Source organism: Crocodylus siamensis, chromosome 5, assembly GCF_052110815.1.
Source record: "Crocodylus siamensis isolate JL-2025a chromosome 5, ASM5211081v1, whole genome shotgun sequence".
Classification (NCBI taxonomy): domain Eukaryota; kingdom Metazoa; phylum Chordata; order Crocodylia; family Crocodylidae; genus Crocodylus; species Crocodylus siamensis.
Window position 1 is genome coordinate 168314430 of NC_143399.1, and position 16926 is coordinate 168331355.

Genomic DNA, 16926 nt, shown 5'->3' on the forward strand with positions numbered 1-16926 from the left:
GTGATGGAGGCAGAACGGCGGAGGTGGGGGGAAGTGGGACAGGGGGATCCACTGCCTGAACCCACCATCCACGAGCCAGTCTTACCCTCCACCACAGGCGCTGCCAATGAGCTAAGGCCATGGCAAACATTAGGGGGTCCAGACCCACCAGACCCCAGGATCAGGCACACAGCCCTCACACCGTGGTGTCTGCCTATCTTGCCGAGCCTGGACTGGACCCCTGGACTGCGACCCCTTGGCCTACTGCGCAACCCGCAGCCCGATGTGGCCGGATCTGGCCGCAGTTGCCCAGGAATACCTGTCCTGTCCACTGACCAGTGTGCCAAGTTGAGAGGGCGTTCAGCAAGGCTGCGGATGTTGTGACACCCACCGCGCCTGCTTGGGTCCTGGATTGGTGGAGCAGGTGGTGTTTCTTCGGGTGAGCCTCCCGCTGCCGGGGGTCCCCAAGCGCCAGATGCTGATGGAGCAAATGCCGCCTCCTCGCTCCATCTCGATCACGAGTTTTGTCTGTCAGCAGCCTAAGGTGCAGTTTCCCCCAAACTCCTGCACCGATCACCGTGAAAATTGGCAGACTTTGTGGACTCCTCAGGGGCTACCAAGCCTGCAGTTTTGAGCTCCCTGTGGCTTTCCACGCAGAAGTCACAGGAGGTTTTCTCTCAAGAATTTGGGGTGCTGTTTCTCCAAACCCCCTGAACCTATCTTATTGAACGTTGGCAGGCTTTGTGGGCGCCTCAGGTGCTACCATTCCTGCAAGTTTCATCAAGATCAGACAAGAAATGCCAAAGTTATAGCCTGCTTTGACCTTCCCCATTATAGCGTATGGGGAAGTCGAAACAGCTCGAATATTCAACTGAGCTTCGACCTCGAGTCAAAGTGGACCCGCTTCGTCTCAAAGCAGATGGCAAATCGAAGCGGGACCTGGTTTAATACTCGACATGGATTTTGAATCGAATATTACCTGCTCTGCACAGCCCTACTAGTTAGCTTCACAGTAAAATGTTGGCAGCTGCACATGCGACACTATTAGGCTACAGTAACCTAATTTACTCCGCCACAGTATAGCTCTTGTATAGACTTGTACTCTGCAGCAACGTATGTACAGATGGGGACTGGGCTGGCTTGGGTAGGAGGGTGCTTCAGTGCAGGGGCTGCCTGCCAGCTAGCTCTGCACTGGAGCACCTTTATGCTCCAGCCAGCCCCTCCACAGCACAATGAGCAGGGCCAGAGCAGCTGTGGTGGCAGACTGTACCCTCAGGCCTCCTGCCAGCTGCGGCCACTCTAACTCGGCTCAGTATGCTGTGGTCCCAGTTACATGTGTAATGTGGCACACAGGAGTAATAAACTCCAGCAGGACACATGCCAGAGTGTATTGCTTTGCATAAATAGCATGTGTAGATGTACCTGCTGCTGCTTACACTGCTCTTTCTCCTTCACACAAGAAAATAACAAACATTCCCTCCCTTCCTCCCTGTGATATACATGCCCCCACCCAACCCCCCCCAAAAAACCAACACACAAAAAACCCTAACCATCAATGATTTCTACTATAGTAACCCCCTAGACTCATGGGCTGCAGCACCTTCATTTTAGAGACATGGATAGAACACTTGAGAAGTTAATTTTTATATTTCTGTACATATGGAAAAGGGTCCAAGAAAGGCCATTTAATGGAAGTACTCAGAAACAGGGGGCTGGTAGTTACTGGGCAGATAGTTGTTTTTATTGATGCAGAATCATAAATACTCATAATTTGGGAATTTACCTGAGCTCTGATTAGCTAGAATAGAACAGGAGTTTGATCCCATCCAGGTGGGCTCAGTGTATACATAATCTTGATCAAGGAAGTACATATGACGGTGTCTGCTGGAGTCAGAGGCCAGGTTCCAACAGCTGTAATGACTCTGCTGCTGGTCCAGTAGTATAAGTCCCTGCATTCTTTGCCCTGATACATGAAATATTGTGTCATATTTTTAAAGCTTGACCTCAAAAGCTGTATGTTTTCCCCCTCGTTCTTATATAGAAAAAAATTGGCTTTTAGCTTCAGAGTTTTTAGTAGAGGCTCACTTACCCAACACACAGAAATTTTAATATATACAGCTATACCTTAGCCTGTATTGTATTAAATTCAAATTTCATTTTAAGCCGGTTCATTTTTAAAAAGAAAAAAAAATCCAATTCTTAATTAAAAAAAACAAAACCCACCTTGGTAGTATCTGAATTTCTCTGGGATGTTTTGATACTCTGTAGCCCCCCAAATTTGGGTTTTGGAGGCAGTTAAATTAGTGCTATGCAAGCATAGTTCTACTGACTTTATCAGCATCATAAATAAGTGTAAACAGTTTCTTATCACAACCTATGTAGTAGAAAGATAGATGCTATAGAAGAGTCTTAATGGAATGAGGTATCAATTAGAATTGAACAAAGTATACTGTATTTATCCTTGATTTTTGCTTTTACATTTAATTGCTTTGTCTAAAAATTAGCAGTTCATGATTGTGCTTAAGCTAATGCATATTAGGCTTTATGGTATCAGGATGAGACGCATCTTAATATGAAAGGAAATACCTTCAAACTATTAATTCTACAATGTTATGGAGCTTTTATAAGGAAAAAAAATACCACTTATGATTTCAGTAAATTAAAAACATTCTGTTAAATGGACAGTGATCACAACAAAGCACATTTGGAATGAGATAGTTTTGACAGGTCACCTCTTGACATGTAAAGGCTGTGTTTTTGACTAATCATGGAAAGAGCTACCAAAGTTGATTTTGAAGAAGTAATCAGAAAGAACTACTTTTAAGTTGTAATGTGATGTAAAACTAGAATGTTACATTTATTGTGAGCAACTGTACACTTTATTGCAATATTTAGAACAGATGACACAAATTTAGTGAAGCAAAGACATGCAATTGTTTACATGTTTGTCATCTAAGGCAATTGCAATACAGCATGTCACATTTTTTTCAACTTTAAACCAGCACAGTGTTCTCATGAATCAACATTCAAAATAAGCAAATTACTGATTTCCTGTAAAAAGACCAATATGAAAAATATTGTTTTAAGGCACTACCTCATTGATTCTCTACCAGTATACCAGGGCATCCTTGTATGCAAACATAATTTATGCAATTCATTTTGAATAAGAATCCATAGTGTTAAGAAGTTGTGGTCTGTCTGAGGTCTTTGCAACAGATGAATTACTTTATTTTTCTGTAGTCAAACAATTACTGAAAATGAAGAGCTTGTATTTTCTGAGAAGTGCTGTCAGTCTATCAAGGGGTGCCTTGAGTCCAGAAAGGTTGAGAACCACTACTCTAACCAAACAAATATATTAAGAAGTATGACTGCAGATTGTAGAAAATAAGTCTTTTAAAGGCAATGCACACCTTATTCCACTGGAATAGTGGCCTTAAGTACTGACTGGACACTGGATGTTTTAAACTGAAAGTCGTCGTACAACATAGGCAAATAAGAACAGAAGCTCTAGGCCAGAAGCAGTGTATTAAAAAAGGTATTGGCAAGTTTAAGAAATAAGGCATGGGGAGAGTGCATACCCTAATTTTTTAGAATAGAAGTATTTACTTTTACACTCAAACTGAAGCAAGCTTCTGGTTGAATTCTCTGCCACATCTAAGTAGGTTGTTGTTTGTGTAAAAACAACACGGGTATAACATTTTAGAATATGGACTCTGGTTACTTAATATGGATTACATGAATCAAAAGTATCTGTTCAACAAAATGAAAAAAAAATTGAGAGATGCTAAGTTTTCAGATAATTTTCTATCAACCTAAAGTTCAGTATTAAAGTGTATATAGATCAAGCAATGGCAGACAAAGGCACAGACTTCTGTTTCTTTGGCATGAATCCAAGACAGTTTTTTCACTTGAATCACCTTTTGTAATTTGTGTATTGCTCACACTCTCGATTTGTCATAAATCCATAATTTCCCATAGCCAATAAAGAGTTGCGACTTTGCTGAGCATTACTTCTTTGGAAGAATATCCATATATTTACATATAATGGAAAGCATGACTTCATCGGCACCACCTCCTATTGATGTTAATCTCGAATCTCTGCAGAGATGGAAAGAATAGATGAAAAATTGTATTCTACAGCATAGGAAACAAGCACAAAGTAAAATGTGTATCCTCCATTTGCAAACAGATACAGTACAAAAATACTTGCTATTGAAACATACCTTCTCGCTATAGAAATGGATATAATTCCTGCTTATAAATTCAGTTGATACTGTATATGCACATGACTTAAGAGTGGAATAACAATTTTAGTCTGGGGGAAAAAGGGGGCGTTGTTTCTGGTGCACATAACTGAGCAATTCCAAAATGTTAGGCATTTTCTCAGGACAGCGTTTTCTTCAAACAAATTTACTAAGGCTTTTTTCCCTTTTGTCACTGTTGCACAGCCCTGGTGGCACTTCCCCAGCTGAATCTTTACTAGACTCTTTAAGGTCCTACCATGCTGCTCTGTATACTCATAAACTTTCTCCCTGTCAGAACAGGATGCACTGCTTTCTGTGGCCTTTCTGATAGATTCCTGGGCACAGGTTCTCTGTCACCTTCGAAGAAAAGCGAGACCCAGCTGGAACCCACCGTCAAAGAAAAGTGAGATCCACACCCCTCTGGAACTTAAGTGCAACATTTTGAGAGCTCTAGCCTTGTGGGTACTCTTAAGTTTATACTTACCTCTTAGGGGTGCATGATAATAAAAGCAGAGACAGTATGCTGGCAAAAAAGGACGCACCAGTGTACTCCAGTGGCTACAGCATTCCTAGGGCTATTTATGTATTTTACATTAAAAAAAGCTACTAGGTAAAATACAATTATATTATCGGGGGGGGGGAGGGCGGCATGGGCACTAAGGGTCTGGGTCTGAGGCCACAGCAGAACCTGGTACAGCACTTCCAGATTCCAACAAATCTGTGAATTCTAAATCATTTTTCACAAGGACACGAGGAAGGAATGGCACTATCCTGGAAGATGTGGACTGAGCCCACGACGTGCATGTCCTGGATATATGCCACTATGTTGTTTTACAAATGGTGGGTGAAACTGGTATTATTTTGAGCACCACGTCCTCCTTTACTAAATCTAGCCCAAATAATCCTGCATTACAAAACCATGGCTTTTTGTTCCTCTCGTTCTAAGATCCTTATAAACCCTGTCTAGTTTCTTTTTTCTGCATCTATAGAAATTCAACTGCTTTAAACCCAATCCCCTTTAGACAAGCTTAGGTTACACATATACCCTGCTCTGTTGAAAGAAGTATTAGCAGCAGACAGCAGCTACTGCCTGTTACCAAAGGACATGAACATCCATGTGTTTCCAGTGGCAGTGTGGCTCCACTCAGCACCTGTGCTCAAGCAGATCCAGAGGGGATTTGGGGATGTGGACACATCATACCTTTAACAGTACAATAGTGCAGCAGCAGCTGCATGCACTTTAAAGTTTCCAAATCATGTAAGAATCCTGTCACCTGCCCCCACAACTCACTTCCCCTCTGTCCTCTGCATCTCATCCCTTCCCCACCCATTCACCCTCCTTCCCCGCCCACCGCTGCTGCTGTTCCCAGCTGATGTGGAGATGGGGGGCTCCAGAGCCACTTCTGTCCTGGTCCGGTTGGGAACAGTGATGACAGCAGGTGCTTTCTGTCTGCCCAGGGCCCACTAGTCCAGGAGCAAACACTGGGAGAGGGAACCCCCCTGGCACTGCTGTCCCCTGGGCCTGGCTGCAGTGGCTCTGAAGCCAACCTCTGACTTCCTGTGAAATGAACCACGAGGGTTATGGTTTGGGAGGGCTGAGAGGGAAGGAGCTCCAGAGCTGTTGTACCTGGGCTCAGCAGGAGACAGCAGTGGCAATGCCAGGCAGGTTCCCCCTCCTTGCACTCAGTTCTAGATCGGTAGGGAATTACTAGTGGGACCAGGCAACCTGCCTGCTGCTGCTGCTGTTCCCAGCTGGAGCAGGGCAGGAATAGCTTTGGAGCTCAGCCCAGCCCAGATCACCCGCCCTCCCCACCCCCCAGATCAGCCAGAGACAGTTGCAGTGGTAGGCAAAAGAAGGGGATGTGGAGGTGGTGAGGGGATGATAAGATTGTTAGCTAATTTGGGGACTTAAAATAAGTCCTCATTGCTGCTCCCATGGTGTGGCCTGCCACCTGGGTGTGAAGGGGGAGCTGGGAGGGGTGATGCAGCCATGCCTGCAGCGTTAGTTGCTGCTCCTGCACCCTTCTTCACAAAATCCTAGATCCACCCATGCATGTGCTGTCAGAATGTAAAGTGCACTTTGGGAAGGAATCAGGACACAGCGGAGGAATATAAGTCTAAAAATGATTGTTACCTTTCAGTGGGTCAAGAAAATTAAAACAGACTATGAAAAATTGATAGCTATGAAAAAGAAACAATATCAAATGAAACTGTGGGAGGAACTAGTAGCTGTAAGGAAAAAATATGACAATTAACATTTTTGGCAAATTATAACCAAAGGGATAATTTCTAATGTGAATATCCCCGAAGATACATGGGTCTTGTTTTTTAAAAGCAAGTTTAACAACTTATCTGCAGATGGTGAAGGAAATGGTAGCTTCTTGTTGAAAGAACTTTTATCTGTTAAGCTACAAGTAGATCATTATCTCACCTCTGAACCTCAAGTAAGAGCATATGTATCCCTACTGAGAAACAGAAAAGCTCTTGGTCTTGATTTTCTCCTCAAATCATTGACTGGTTGTGTCTGAATCAGACCAAAAATTTTAATACAATTATTTTAGAAGGTATTTATCAAAGGTACTGGAATAAAAATATAATAGTCCCAGTTTTAAAAAATAGTGATAAGAGATCTTGTGTCTTATCACCAGGGATCTGGGTTTTCTGTTCACCACAGAAAAACATCATAAAACTCAGATTTTCTCATTTTAAGGAGAAAAACCTGGATTTTCTCCTTTAAATGAGACAAACATGGGAGACATTAAGTTTTCCTTTGCAGGCTGGCAGAGTTTCAGCTTGCAAGGGGCTGGGGGGGATCAGGATGGTCAGGCAGGGGGTGCCATGTGGATGTCCAGTGGTCAGGGACAGGGTGCCATGTGGATGTGCACAAGGCCTCCAGGCAGCCAGGTAAGTTTGGCAGCACGAGGAGGGGGGAGAACTGAGGCCCCCAAGGTGAGGGAGGGAGACAGTTGTGGGCAGCTCATCTAGGAGGCATGGGGGACACATGCTTCCCAAATCTGTGTGCATCTTGGTGAGTGAATGGGGCAGGATTAGCTCTGATTTTCCATGGTAAGAAACCCATTATAGGTATTTAGAATTTATTGTATTATAGTGATTGAGGCACTGGTAGGCTTCCAAATTGTTTTAAAATTGTAAGTATCTCAATACAATAACTGTGCTCAATCGATGCATAAATATATATATGTAGTGGCATTTCATTTTAATCACAGAAAAACTTGGATTTTGGAGTTTTTAATAATAGAATTTGTGACTTTCTTCTTCTATCAGAGAATTCATGATTTTTACAGAGAAAACCAGGATTAGCCTTATGTGTATTCCTGCCAAAATATCTGAAACACATTTACTTTTTCACCTTCAGACATGGATTTCTGAAAATATTTGGGGAGACGAGCATACTGGTTTTAGAGGAGGCTATTCCTGCATGGGCCATTGTTTGGCATTGTATTATTTAGCATCCAAAAATGTTAAAAGACAAGATTATCTGTATGTAGCCTTCATAGATCTCAATAGAGTCTTCTACTCTACAGACAGATTAAAATTACGGAAGAAACTGGCACTAACATCAATAGACAAAGCTCTCTTACAATTAATCTTCACTTACTATTTGATGCAGCATCAAGGGTGTGTTATGTGACTCGCATGCCCTATCCAAAGTAACAGTCTTTGGAAATGACCATTGGAAAGAAGGAATGGGATTGCTTTTTTACAGAAAAAGAAAATACAGGTGGTATCCTTCCTTAAATACCTTGGAATATATTTTAGCAAAAAGCTGAACTGGAATAAGGCAGGCAAGGTTCTTTGGTTAGATGTGATATCTTTTATTAGACCAACTGAGTAGTTGGAATAAAGTTCTTTGCAAGCTTTCGTGCAGTCATCCTTTGTCAGGCACAGGGAGTCTCTGTTGGTCTGTGACTCCAAGGAATGAGAGAAGCTAAAAGTGTGCTAGGATGTCAGTGAAAATGTAAATAGGTGGTGATAAGCAAGACAAAAGGTAAAGCAGGAGAGGGGAGGGGGAAGAGACTAGGGGGAAAGAGGAAAAGAAATGTCACAACCAAAAACTCAGAGCGCTGGAATAAGTACATTGAAAATGTAAATGTTAGAACAAAACAAGGTTTGTGTGGAGTTTTATCATTCTACAATAAAATGTGCAGAAGAGCAATTCTGGCAGCACTACAGAGCAGCGATTCTCAACCTTTTTTGTATCAGGACCCATTTGTAAACACTGATGGCCAATCTAAATCCAGGGCCCCTCATTTCCAACCCACTGCTCCTAGAGCCAGCCCTCCATTGTGTGGAGTAGGAGGTGTGGAGTGTGGGGGGGCAGCCCCTTCCAGGCTGGAACTCTGCCAGCCTGCAAGGGAAAACCCACGGTTTCCCACATTATTCTCCTTTAAAGGAGAATCCATTTTTAAAGTTTATGTGCAACCCTTCCACATAGTCTTGCAACCCTCTTTTGGGTTGTGAAACATGGGTTGAGAAACGCTGCTATAGAGTCTATAGATCCAAGGTAGATTCCATTTTATTGTACAGAGCAAAACTCTAGGGTGTTGACCCTACGATCCACCTGATAGTTGAAAAGATTCCTAATATATTTTTAAGGCAAATTTTACCTTTACTTAATTCTACAATAGATTCTCATGTGCTCTGAAACTTGACTATAAATGTGAGCACTTTAGCCCAATTAAGAACTCTAAACCAGTGTTTCACAACCTTTTTTATACTGCAGACCAGCACGGGAGTAGGATGGGGTGCACGGAGCTGGCTGCCTCCCTCCCAAGGCTGCCCCGCTGCCCAGCTTTAACCCCATATGTGACTGCTGGCAGCGGAAGCTGCTTGCCCGTGTAGACAGATGGGGGTCCAAGCTGGGGGCTGGTGCCATGACCCAGCAGCCAATACTTGCGGCCCAGTGGTTGGAAATGTCTGCCCTAAATTACTGGATGAATCTTTTATGCCTACCAGATACCACAAGAAATACATTCTAGAAGGCTCTCCTTTGCCAAATCCTAGTTTGGATGGTTAAAGAACATCTACACAGTCTTCTGTAGGTAAATGGCCTGGGAAATGTACTGAGAGTGAAACAAGACATGCATTTAAGAATTAAAGAAGCCAGCATGCAGACAGATATGCTGGCAGTAACACTGTCTCGAACTTCCCCCATTTGCCCAGACACTTACATCTGTAGTGCAAAACTACAAACAATGAGAGGCCATCACTAGATTGAGATTCACATCAATGAGATGTGCAGTTGTCATGGGCAGGTAGTATTGGATTCTAATTTGGACAGAACATGCTCTTGCAGGACGAATGAGTTTGATAACTAAAACCTTTATTTGTGGTCTTGTATGTTCTTTGAAGAAATAAGAGGGAAACGGATCTCTCCATTAATGGGAAAAACTAAAAACTGAGCGAATGAGGAAAAACAATCTGGCTTCTTTCTAATGCTTCGGAGCCTGTCTTACACTCCTTAGGTATACTTACTCCACTTGCAGAAAGACTGAGGGCCAAAATCAAATAGAATTTTCCTGTCCTGTTCTATTGTTCATTTATACATCATGTTCTAACTTTGTCTAAACTGGTCAAACGGATCTTATTTTGTGCTTTTAGTAAAAATTATGATTTATATAAATGTTATTTAATATGTATGCATGTGTGTATATATATAATTTTATTGTCCATTTTATTATATTGCTTGGCGAAAGCTGTAAATACTGCTACTGCTACTACAGTACTTATCTACCTTGAAGAGGAAAGACTTATCTTACCCTTCCCACTTGAGTGGTTCCAGTGAGACTAATTTAAAAGCTGGCATCTACATCACTGAGTCATCTTTACCAGCAATGCCTAAATTCTCATAGCTACTCAAGCTGCAAACTACATCCCAACCCTTGCTATTTTTTCACTGAAAAGTTGATTCTCACTGAAAAAAACTGGTTCTGCTAAATCTTGGTTCAACAGCCTGATAATGCACTGTTCCCCTCTGGGCTCTGTGGAAGGCAGCAGAGCTAGAACAACATACTTACTTTATCTCCTCTATGTAGTGGTGCTCTCTGCTTCTGTGACCTGCAAGCCCTTGATAATGTTTAACATTATACACCTTTGTAGCACTGTACTAGCTGCAAACACTTAATCATCAAAGCTCTTGGAGGCATGCAAGAAAAACTCCCACGCTACCCACCACTCCTCGTTGTTTATGCATTAGATCATGGCATAGATGGTTTGTATATACGAAAACAGGAAACTGCTCCTAGGCAGAGCTCAAGTAGTGATAAAATTTGCTTTGCTACTCTGTAACAGATGATATGGAATATTCAAAGAGTATTTTAGAAATGTTTTAGATCGGCAGTTCCCAATCTGTGGGATGCGTACCACCAGTGGTACTCAGATAACCTGTCAGTGGTATGATTTAACAGATTTATTATAATTACTTTATCTGACAAAAAATTTGTTGTTGGTACTTAAGGTTGAACCAAAAAAAAATTGCTGGTGGTACTTAAGGTTGTATCATTTTAAAGTGATGGTGCACAATATGTGAGAGTTTGGGAACCTCTGTTTTAGATGTGATCTGTATTGTGGGCTTCCTAATGACTGGGTCAGAGTGAAATCCCTGTGGGATCTAAGGAGTAAAGTAGAAAAATGCAGGCAATGCATCTTTTGACATTTCTCTCTTGGGAAGGAAGCATAGACTGGCTTCACCTAGTTTAAGAGAACTAATAATGCCAAGGACTTGAAACTCAGGAACAGGGGAGTTGCTCTCATTTTTTAAACAGACCTAGTATGTGACCAACCTGCCAGTGACTCCACATAGGAGATGGTGGGTCATACCGCAAGATAGGTAAGTGTATCACTTTAAGACGTATTCTCTTACATGTGTTTGTTCTGAATAAATGATACTTGGCCTAATGAGCACTGACAAATCACTAAATAATCCTGCCATTGCCACCCATACACTTGAACTGCAGGTTCTGAACTGAACTCAAGACCTGCTGAGATAATCATGGTAGACTGCAGGAGCTTGCAGCCTCAGGCCTAGTTGGGCAGGAAAGGATCATGGATTTTTCTGAGGTACCCCTGAAAGACCACAGGTCAGGGATCCAGTTAACCCAAGAACTGTGACACTGATAGATCCAATACACAAATAACAGACAGGAATTAGTTCTCAGCAACAGTGAAAAAGGAGAAGTAGGGAGGAATAAATCTGAGGAATTGAACATCCAGCCCTTTCTTAAGTTCTGCTTTACTGGTCTCTCAGAAGGAAACCAGATGGTGACAAGGTTCATGGGAAGCGGCTGAAGAAATAGAATAAAGATTTTAACCATCACATTTCTGTAACTTCCCCACCCCAAGTAATAGCTCTTAATTATTTCTATTCAGAAACATCATGCATCTGAAAATTAAGGTTACAGGAAACTGTAACCTAGTCAGTGGATTTAAATCTGAACATCATCTTCCCTGCCTTCATTGCAAAATATCACTTTCCTCAACAGTGAATTAATGAAATGTACTAAAAAAAAAGAGATCAGTTTGAATCATCTGTAACGTCTGCTGTATGGAGCTAAAGGTCAAAGGAAAACATTTCTGTGAGTCCACATTTTAAAAAGGAACAGGCATACGTAGCAGGACTGGGACTGAAGGGCGGCTGTGACCCCCACCGGTGGCCCAATGGCTACTGCCCTCCCTTTACACTTGCCTTGATGTAATGGTTGATTTTTTAAAGGCAAGCTGTTCAAGAATCTTTGAATATGACTTAGTCCTATGTTTGTGAGTGGCTCCCCTCCTGGACCCTGCTAGCACAAATCCAATCCTTCACTAGACGGGCCCTCCTGGCCTGTATGTGCCCCAGGGTACCCACTGACTTATGGGCTGTTCAAGACTCCAACTTCCCCTACAGCTGTGCCCATGCCTTGCAGGTTTTACTCAATACTGTTAAGTCCCTTGTAGAGGCTTTGGCCCTCTCAGCTTTAGCTGCCCTTTCCTTTGGCTGCAAGCCTTCAGCTCTGCCCACTCATTCAGTTCCACCTCTTGGCTTCAGCCCTTTCAGTTGTCAGCATCTCTGGCCCTGGTGTCTCTTGCTCTGGGCCCTTGGCCCCAGAATTCACCCTTCTTGACTGCTGGGCCCCTGTCCCTGGTTTCTGTGCCCTCCTGGGCCAATCTTGCCCCCTCTCAGGCTCCAGGTCCCTGACCGTGGTTCTCACCCCTCTTGGGCACTTGTTTCACCCTTCTTGGGCTGTAGGTCCCTGACTCTGGTTTGTGCCCTGCTGGTTTGTGCCTTACTGGGCTCCTGGCCCTGCCTCTGCTACGCTTGCCATTTTAAGCTTCATCCCTTGGCAGGGTTCAAGGCAGTCACATACCCTTCCAGCATAACTGGGACCCCCACCTGAACAGTCCCAAATCCAAACCACCCGTTCAAACAGTACAACAAAATATAAGCCCCCGGCTGTAACTCAAACTATCGCCACACTGGTCTGAAGATAAATCCCACTCACTAGCGGTACACACCCAGCTTCCCCTACTCTGGGCTACATCCTCCCCCCTGCAAGCTCTCAGAGCCTTATTGGTAGCTTCAAAGCAGCTCAGTGGTCAATCAGGTGTTCCCTGGCAGCAATCCTTCCAGGACCTCCTTCCCCTGCAGCTTGCAGAGCCAGACTGCTCTGTGTACTCTCACGCACAGACTTCATGAGCCACCTAAGCCCTGCCCCGTCCAACAGGTGACCCTGTAGCTCCCCACAAGTGTTCCCTCCCTGTGACTGATGACCTGCCTGCTTTCTGAGCTAGGGCTTAGCTAAGCAGTTGGCAGCCCCTTGCTTCTGGGCTTCCTACCTACCTGCCTGGGTACAGTTTGCCACTGCACTTCCTCTCCCTGAGGAAGTTACCTTTGCAGGGTAAGAGCTTGCCTGCAGCTGGCTGCCTGCAGCTTCACCGCTCTGTGACAGGCACTCCATTTGCTGGCATCCCATTAATAGCTAACTGATCTCCTGGCTGCCAGTTCTCCTATAGCCAGCCTATTCTATACAGAATAGGCTGCAGGTTTTCCTCATTTCTCTCATGCAGCTCTCTGCCTCCGTGGCAGGGATTCCTGGCTGCCTGCCCTTTTGCAGCTAGCCCCTATTCAGGCCTAACTGCTGTGGTCTCTCTCCTTAAAGTGACAGAGGTCTCCAGGCTTTCTGTCATAGCATGTTTTCTCAAAAAGGTGTGAACACCCATGGGAAACACTCCTTTTGAAAGACACCAGGTCCAGAGAGGGTTTGTTAGGGTTTGTTACATTAGCACCACTATCATCTGCAAAAGCAGATGACAGTGGTGGTGTGTTCAGTGCATCAACAGCAGTAGGATCATTACTGGGTCACAGGAGTAAAACTGGCCAGTCAGCAGAAAAATCTCATGATTTGGAGAAGCAGGACTGGTACCAAGTGCTAAGAGTAGAAGGAGCAAGGGCAGGTGCCAGCTGATTAAATATCCTCCTCCCATCATAGATAAAAAGCAACAGAACAACTGTCCTTACACCTCACAATGTCTCTACTATTATCCCCTTTCTTTCTGACCATTTGTGCCAAGTTCATCACTGTAGCATCTGAGCTCCTCAATGTGTGGCCTTGGGCAACTTGCTATCATCTCTGTTTCAATTGTATCATAACAATATTTACATATGTAACCAGGTTGTGCTCCAGGGGCAGCTGTGACATCCCCTGGTGACCACGCAACCCTTGCCCTGCTCTGACTCTAGGGTACCTTAGGATTCTTGCAGCCTTAAGGGCTATTCACAGACTCCAAACCTCCCTTACAGCCATGCCCATGCCTCGCAGGTGTTACCGATTAATGATTTTGGTGGGCACTTGGCCCCAATCCAATAGCAGGCCACCTCAGACCTCTATACCCTTGTTGGAGTCTCACCTTTCCCAGCCTTGGCCCTTTTTCTCTCCCTGGTTCCCTTAGCCCAGCCCCATTGTGCTGGACCTGGCTTCTGGGTTCCAACCCTTACCTTGAATACTTTAGGCCTGGGCCCTCTGGCTCGGCCTCTGGCACTGAACCTGCTTCAGCTCTGCCTGGGCCCCTGGCACTGTCTCAGGTCTGCTCTGAGCACAGAGACTGCTTTGGCTCTGTCTGGAACCCCAGCCCTATCTTATTGGGGCTGCCTGGCCCTCTCTGGCTTAAGCTGAACTCAGCTACTGTCCTTCCCTAGGCTGCCGCCCTATAAGGCTTAAGCCCAGTCTATGTCTCAAGCCCCTAGCAAGGCTCAAAATGCCTTCTCATCCTTTGATGCCTCTGGCATCCCGCTGCGGGTTAGCCTATATGTGCCCCTCTGCTGCCCTGATGTAGCTCCCCTTTCAGCTATGCCCAAACCACCTCTATAAACCACAACAGGGGTGGATCTGATGGCCACCTATAAGTTTATCGGGGTAACCACCAGTATCTGGGGGAATGGTTGTTCACCAGAGCACCACAAGGGATGATGTGGTCGAACGGTTGTAAACTACTGCAAGACGGTTTCCGGCTGAACATAAGGAAGAATTCCTTTACTGTCTGAGCCCCCAAGGTCTGGAACAGCCTGCCATCGGAGGTGGTTCAAGCACCTACATTGAACACCTTCAAGAGAAAATTGGATGCTTATCTTGCTGGGATCCTATGACCCCAGCTGACTTCCTGCCTTTCAGGCAGGGGGCTGGACTCGATGATCTTCTGAGGTCCCTTCCAGCCCCAATGTCTATGAAATCTATGAAACACAATAAGAAAGCACTCTGGATGTAACAAAAACCTGTCCCCACAAAGACCCTAGCTCCCTGCCACATAGACCCTAGCACTCCAGTTGAATAGCAAAGCTTCACCTCTCTGTGACAGGCACTCCTAGGTTCTACCTCTTCCCTTGGCTGGCTCTTTTTCTTGTAGCCAGCTCCACCTGCTACTCTTTTCTCATGCAACCAGAGCCTTCTGGCTCTCTGTTACAACCTACCTCATGGGTATTTTCTGAGAGTCAATTAACATTAGTAAAACCTTCTGAAAACATGTAAAGGGCCATGCAAAGGCTATGGATTACAATTAATTCCACAATGAAAAGCCCATGCAGTGCCATGCCAGCAATGCTATATATAAAGTTCTATAGCTGAGCTGCTTCTGTTCAGTGCTTGTATCCACCCCCAAAAATTACATTTTCCACTTGAAATAATTTCTGTGATCTTGGAAAGGTATTTCTTTGTTCATTAACTATATGAGAGAAAGCTCCTGCAGTTTCAGAATGCCTTAATCTTCAAAACAGGCTGAGTTATTATGAGGAATTAAATAATTTGAAGTTTTCCTTTTTTGGAAGGGTTTTTTGGAACTGCTAACTCTCCTTTGATGTGGGAAAGAAAAAGATAACTTGTGCTGAAAGACAGAACCGCTTGTAATGCACATGTGCTGGTTCAACTTCTGTGTTTCATTCTGGCATCAGCTTCATGACAGTGATTTTATCATAAGAAGGTCTTTTATTCCCTTTATCCTTTTCAAAGGTTTCTTGGTTAGGAAGGTGTTCATATCATACCTTGCTTAATTTTTTTAATGACTTATGCATCTTGGGATATTACTATTTTCTGGCAGGCTGTTTTAGAAGCTGCTGCTTCTAGTGCGTGACTTTATTAGTAGTTACTGTTCTCCCCATTTTGGGGGAGGGAGAGAGGAGGGCAGGGGTTTTTTTTGGCTAGCTACACCCAACTAAACTGCAGGATAGCAGCATGACTTTCTTTACACTGCACTAATCCACTCTCAAGTATTTATCTCATGCTCTTTCAAATTTTCAGATATAGGCAGATATCTTTTTTTAAAAGATCAAAGGTAATATATTCAAAGGTATATATTAAAGGGAAATGTTGGTATTGTGTAAAAAGTTTGAGCTGTTTGTATCACCCGTGACATTCCTTCATCCAAATTAGTACAGCACAGGAACCAGCAATGTATTATAAAGAATTTAGGCATGGATATTAATGCCCATTGCTGCTACCCAAGTTTTTTTTCAAAATTATCCTTTACAGATCAGGTGAAAGTAGAAATTGGCTTAGTGTATAATGGAACACACTCCAATTGTCAGACTGAATTTTACTCAGTTTACCCTGGTTGTTAAGAGTCAGGCCTGAAATACCATTCTCTTTGAATCTCCTTCTCTAGGATGATGGAGTTCCAGCAAGACATTAGAGGTTCTGAAGGTGCAAAACCTTCACATTTGGCATCAGCAAGCTCAACTGTTTTTCTTTCCCCCACATACAAAACACCATCAAAAAATGAAACAAAACAAAACAAAAGCTTCCAGTGAAAAACAAAGAGGAGAAACATTTAAGAAATGTCAGCTGGGTGCAGGGGAACTAGCCTTCGTTAGTTCCTTCTATACAATACAATAAGTACATTTTAGAAATATTTTGGAGAAAAACTGACTTAAGGACTACCGTTCTAAAAATATCACCAGTTAATAAAAACAAGTTGGCCAACAATTTTGTACAGGGTCTAGTTACTATCTCCCCACCAATATCATTAATAAATTCAACCTTTAAATGGTGTGACTGAATTCGGTGCTTAACAGCTGCTAGCTACTTTATAAACATCATGGTGACGTGAACCAATTACTCAGACTTCGTTGTAAAAGGAGATAGTATCAGGAGACTTGTGGAATTGCTTATTCAAGATTAAGAGGAAAATGGGGTGAAGCTATGTTAGTACTTTTAGG

At 43.6% G+C, this 16926-nt stretch overlaps 1 protein-coding gene across 1 annotated transcript in view; it reads right to left on the reverse strand.

Annotated features, from left to right (window-relative positions):
- Positions 1–2812: 2812 nt before the first annotated feature.
- Positions 2813–16926, reverse strand: part of LOC149864883 (putative acyl-CoA dehydrogenase 6) — a 179058-nt gene continuing 164944 nt past the window's right edge. The window contains exon 9 of the mRNA XM_090047017.1: positions 2813–4077. Within this exon, the coding sequence (XP_089903143.1) occupies positions 3987–4077 (91 nt within the window). The 3' untranslated portion in view covers positions 2813–3986. The remainder of the gene's footprint in view (positions 4078–16926) is intronic.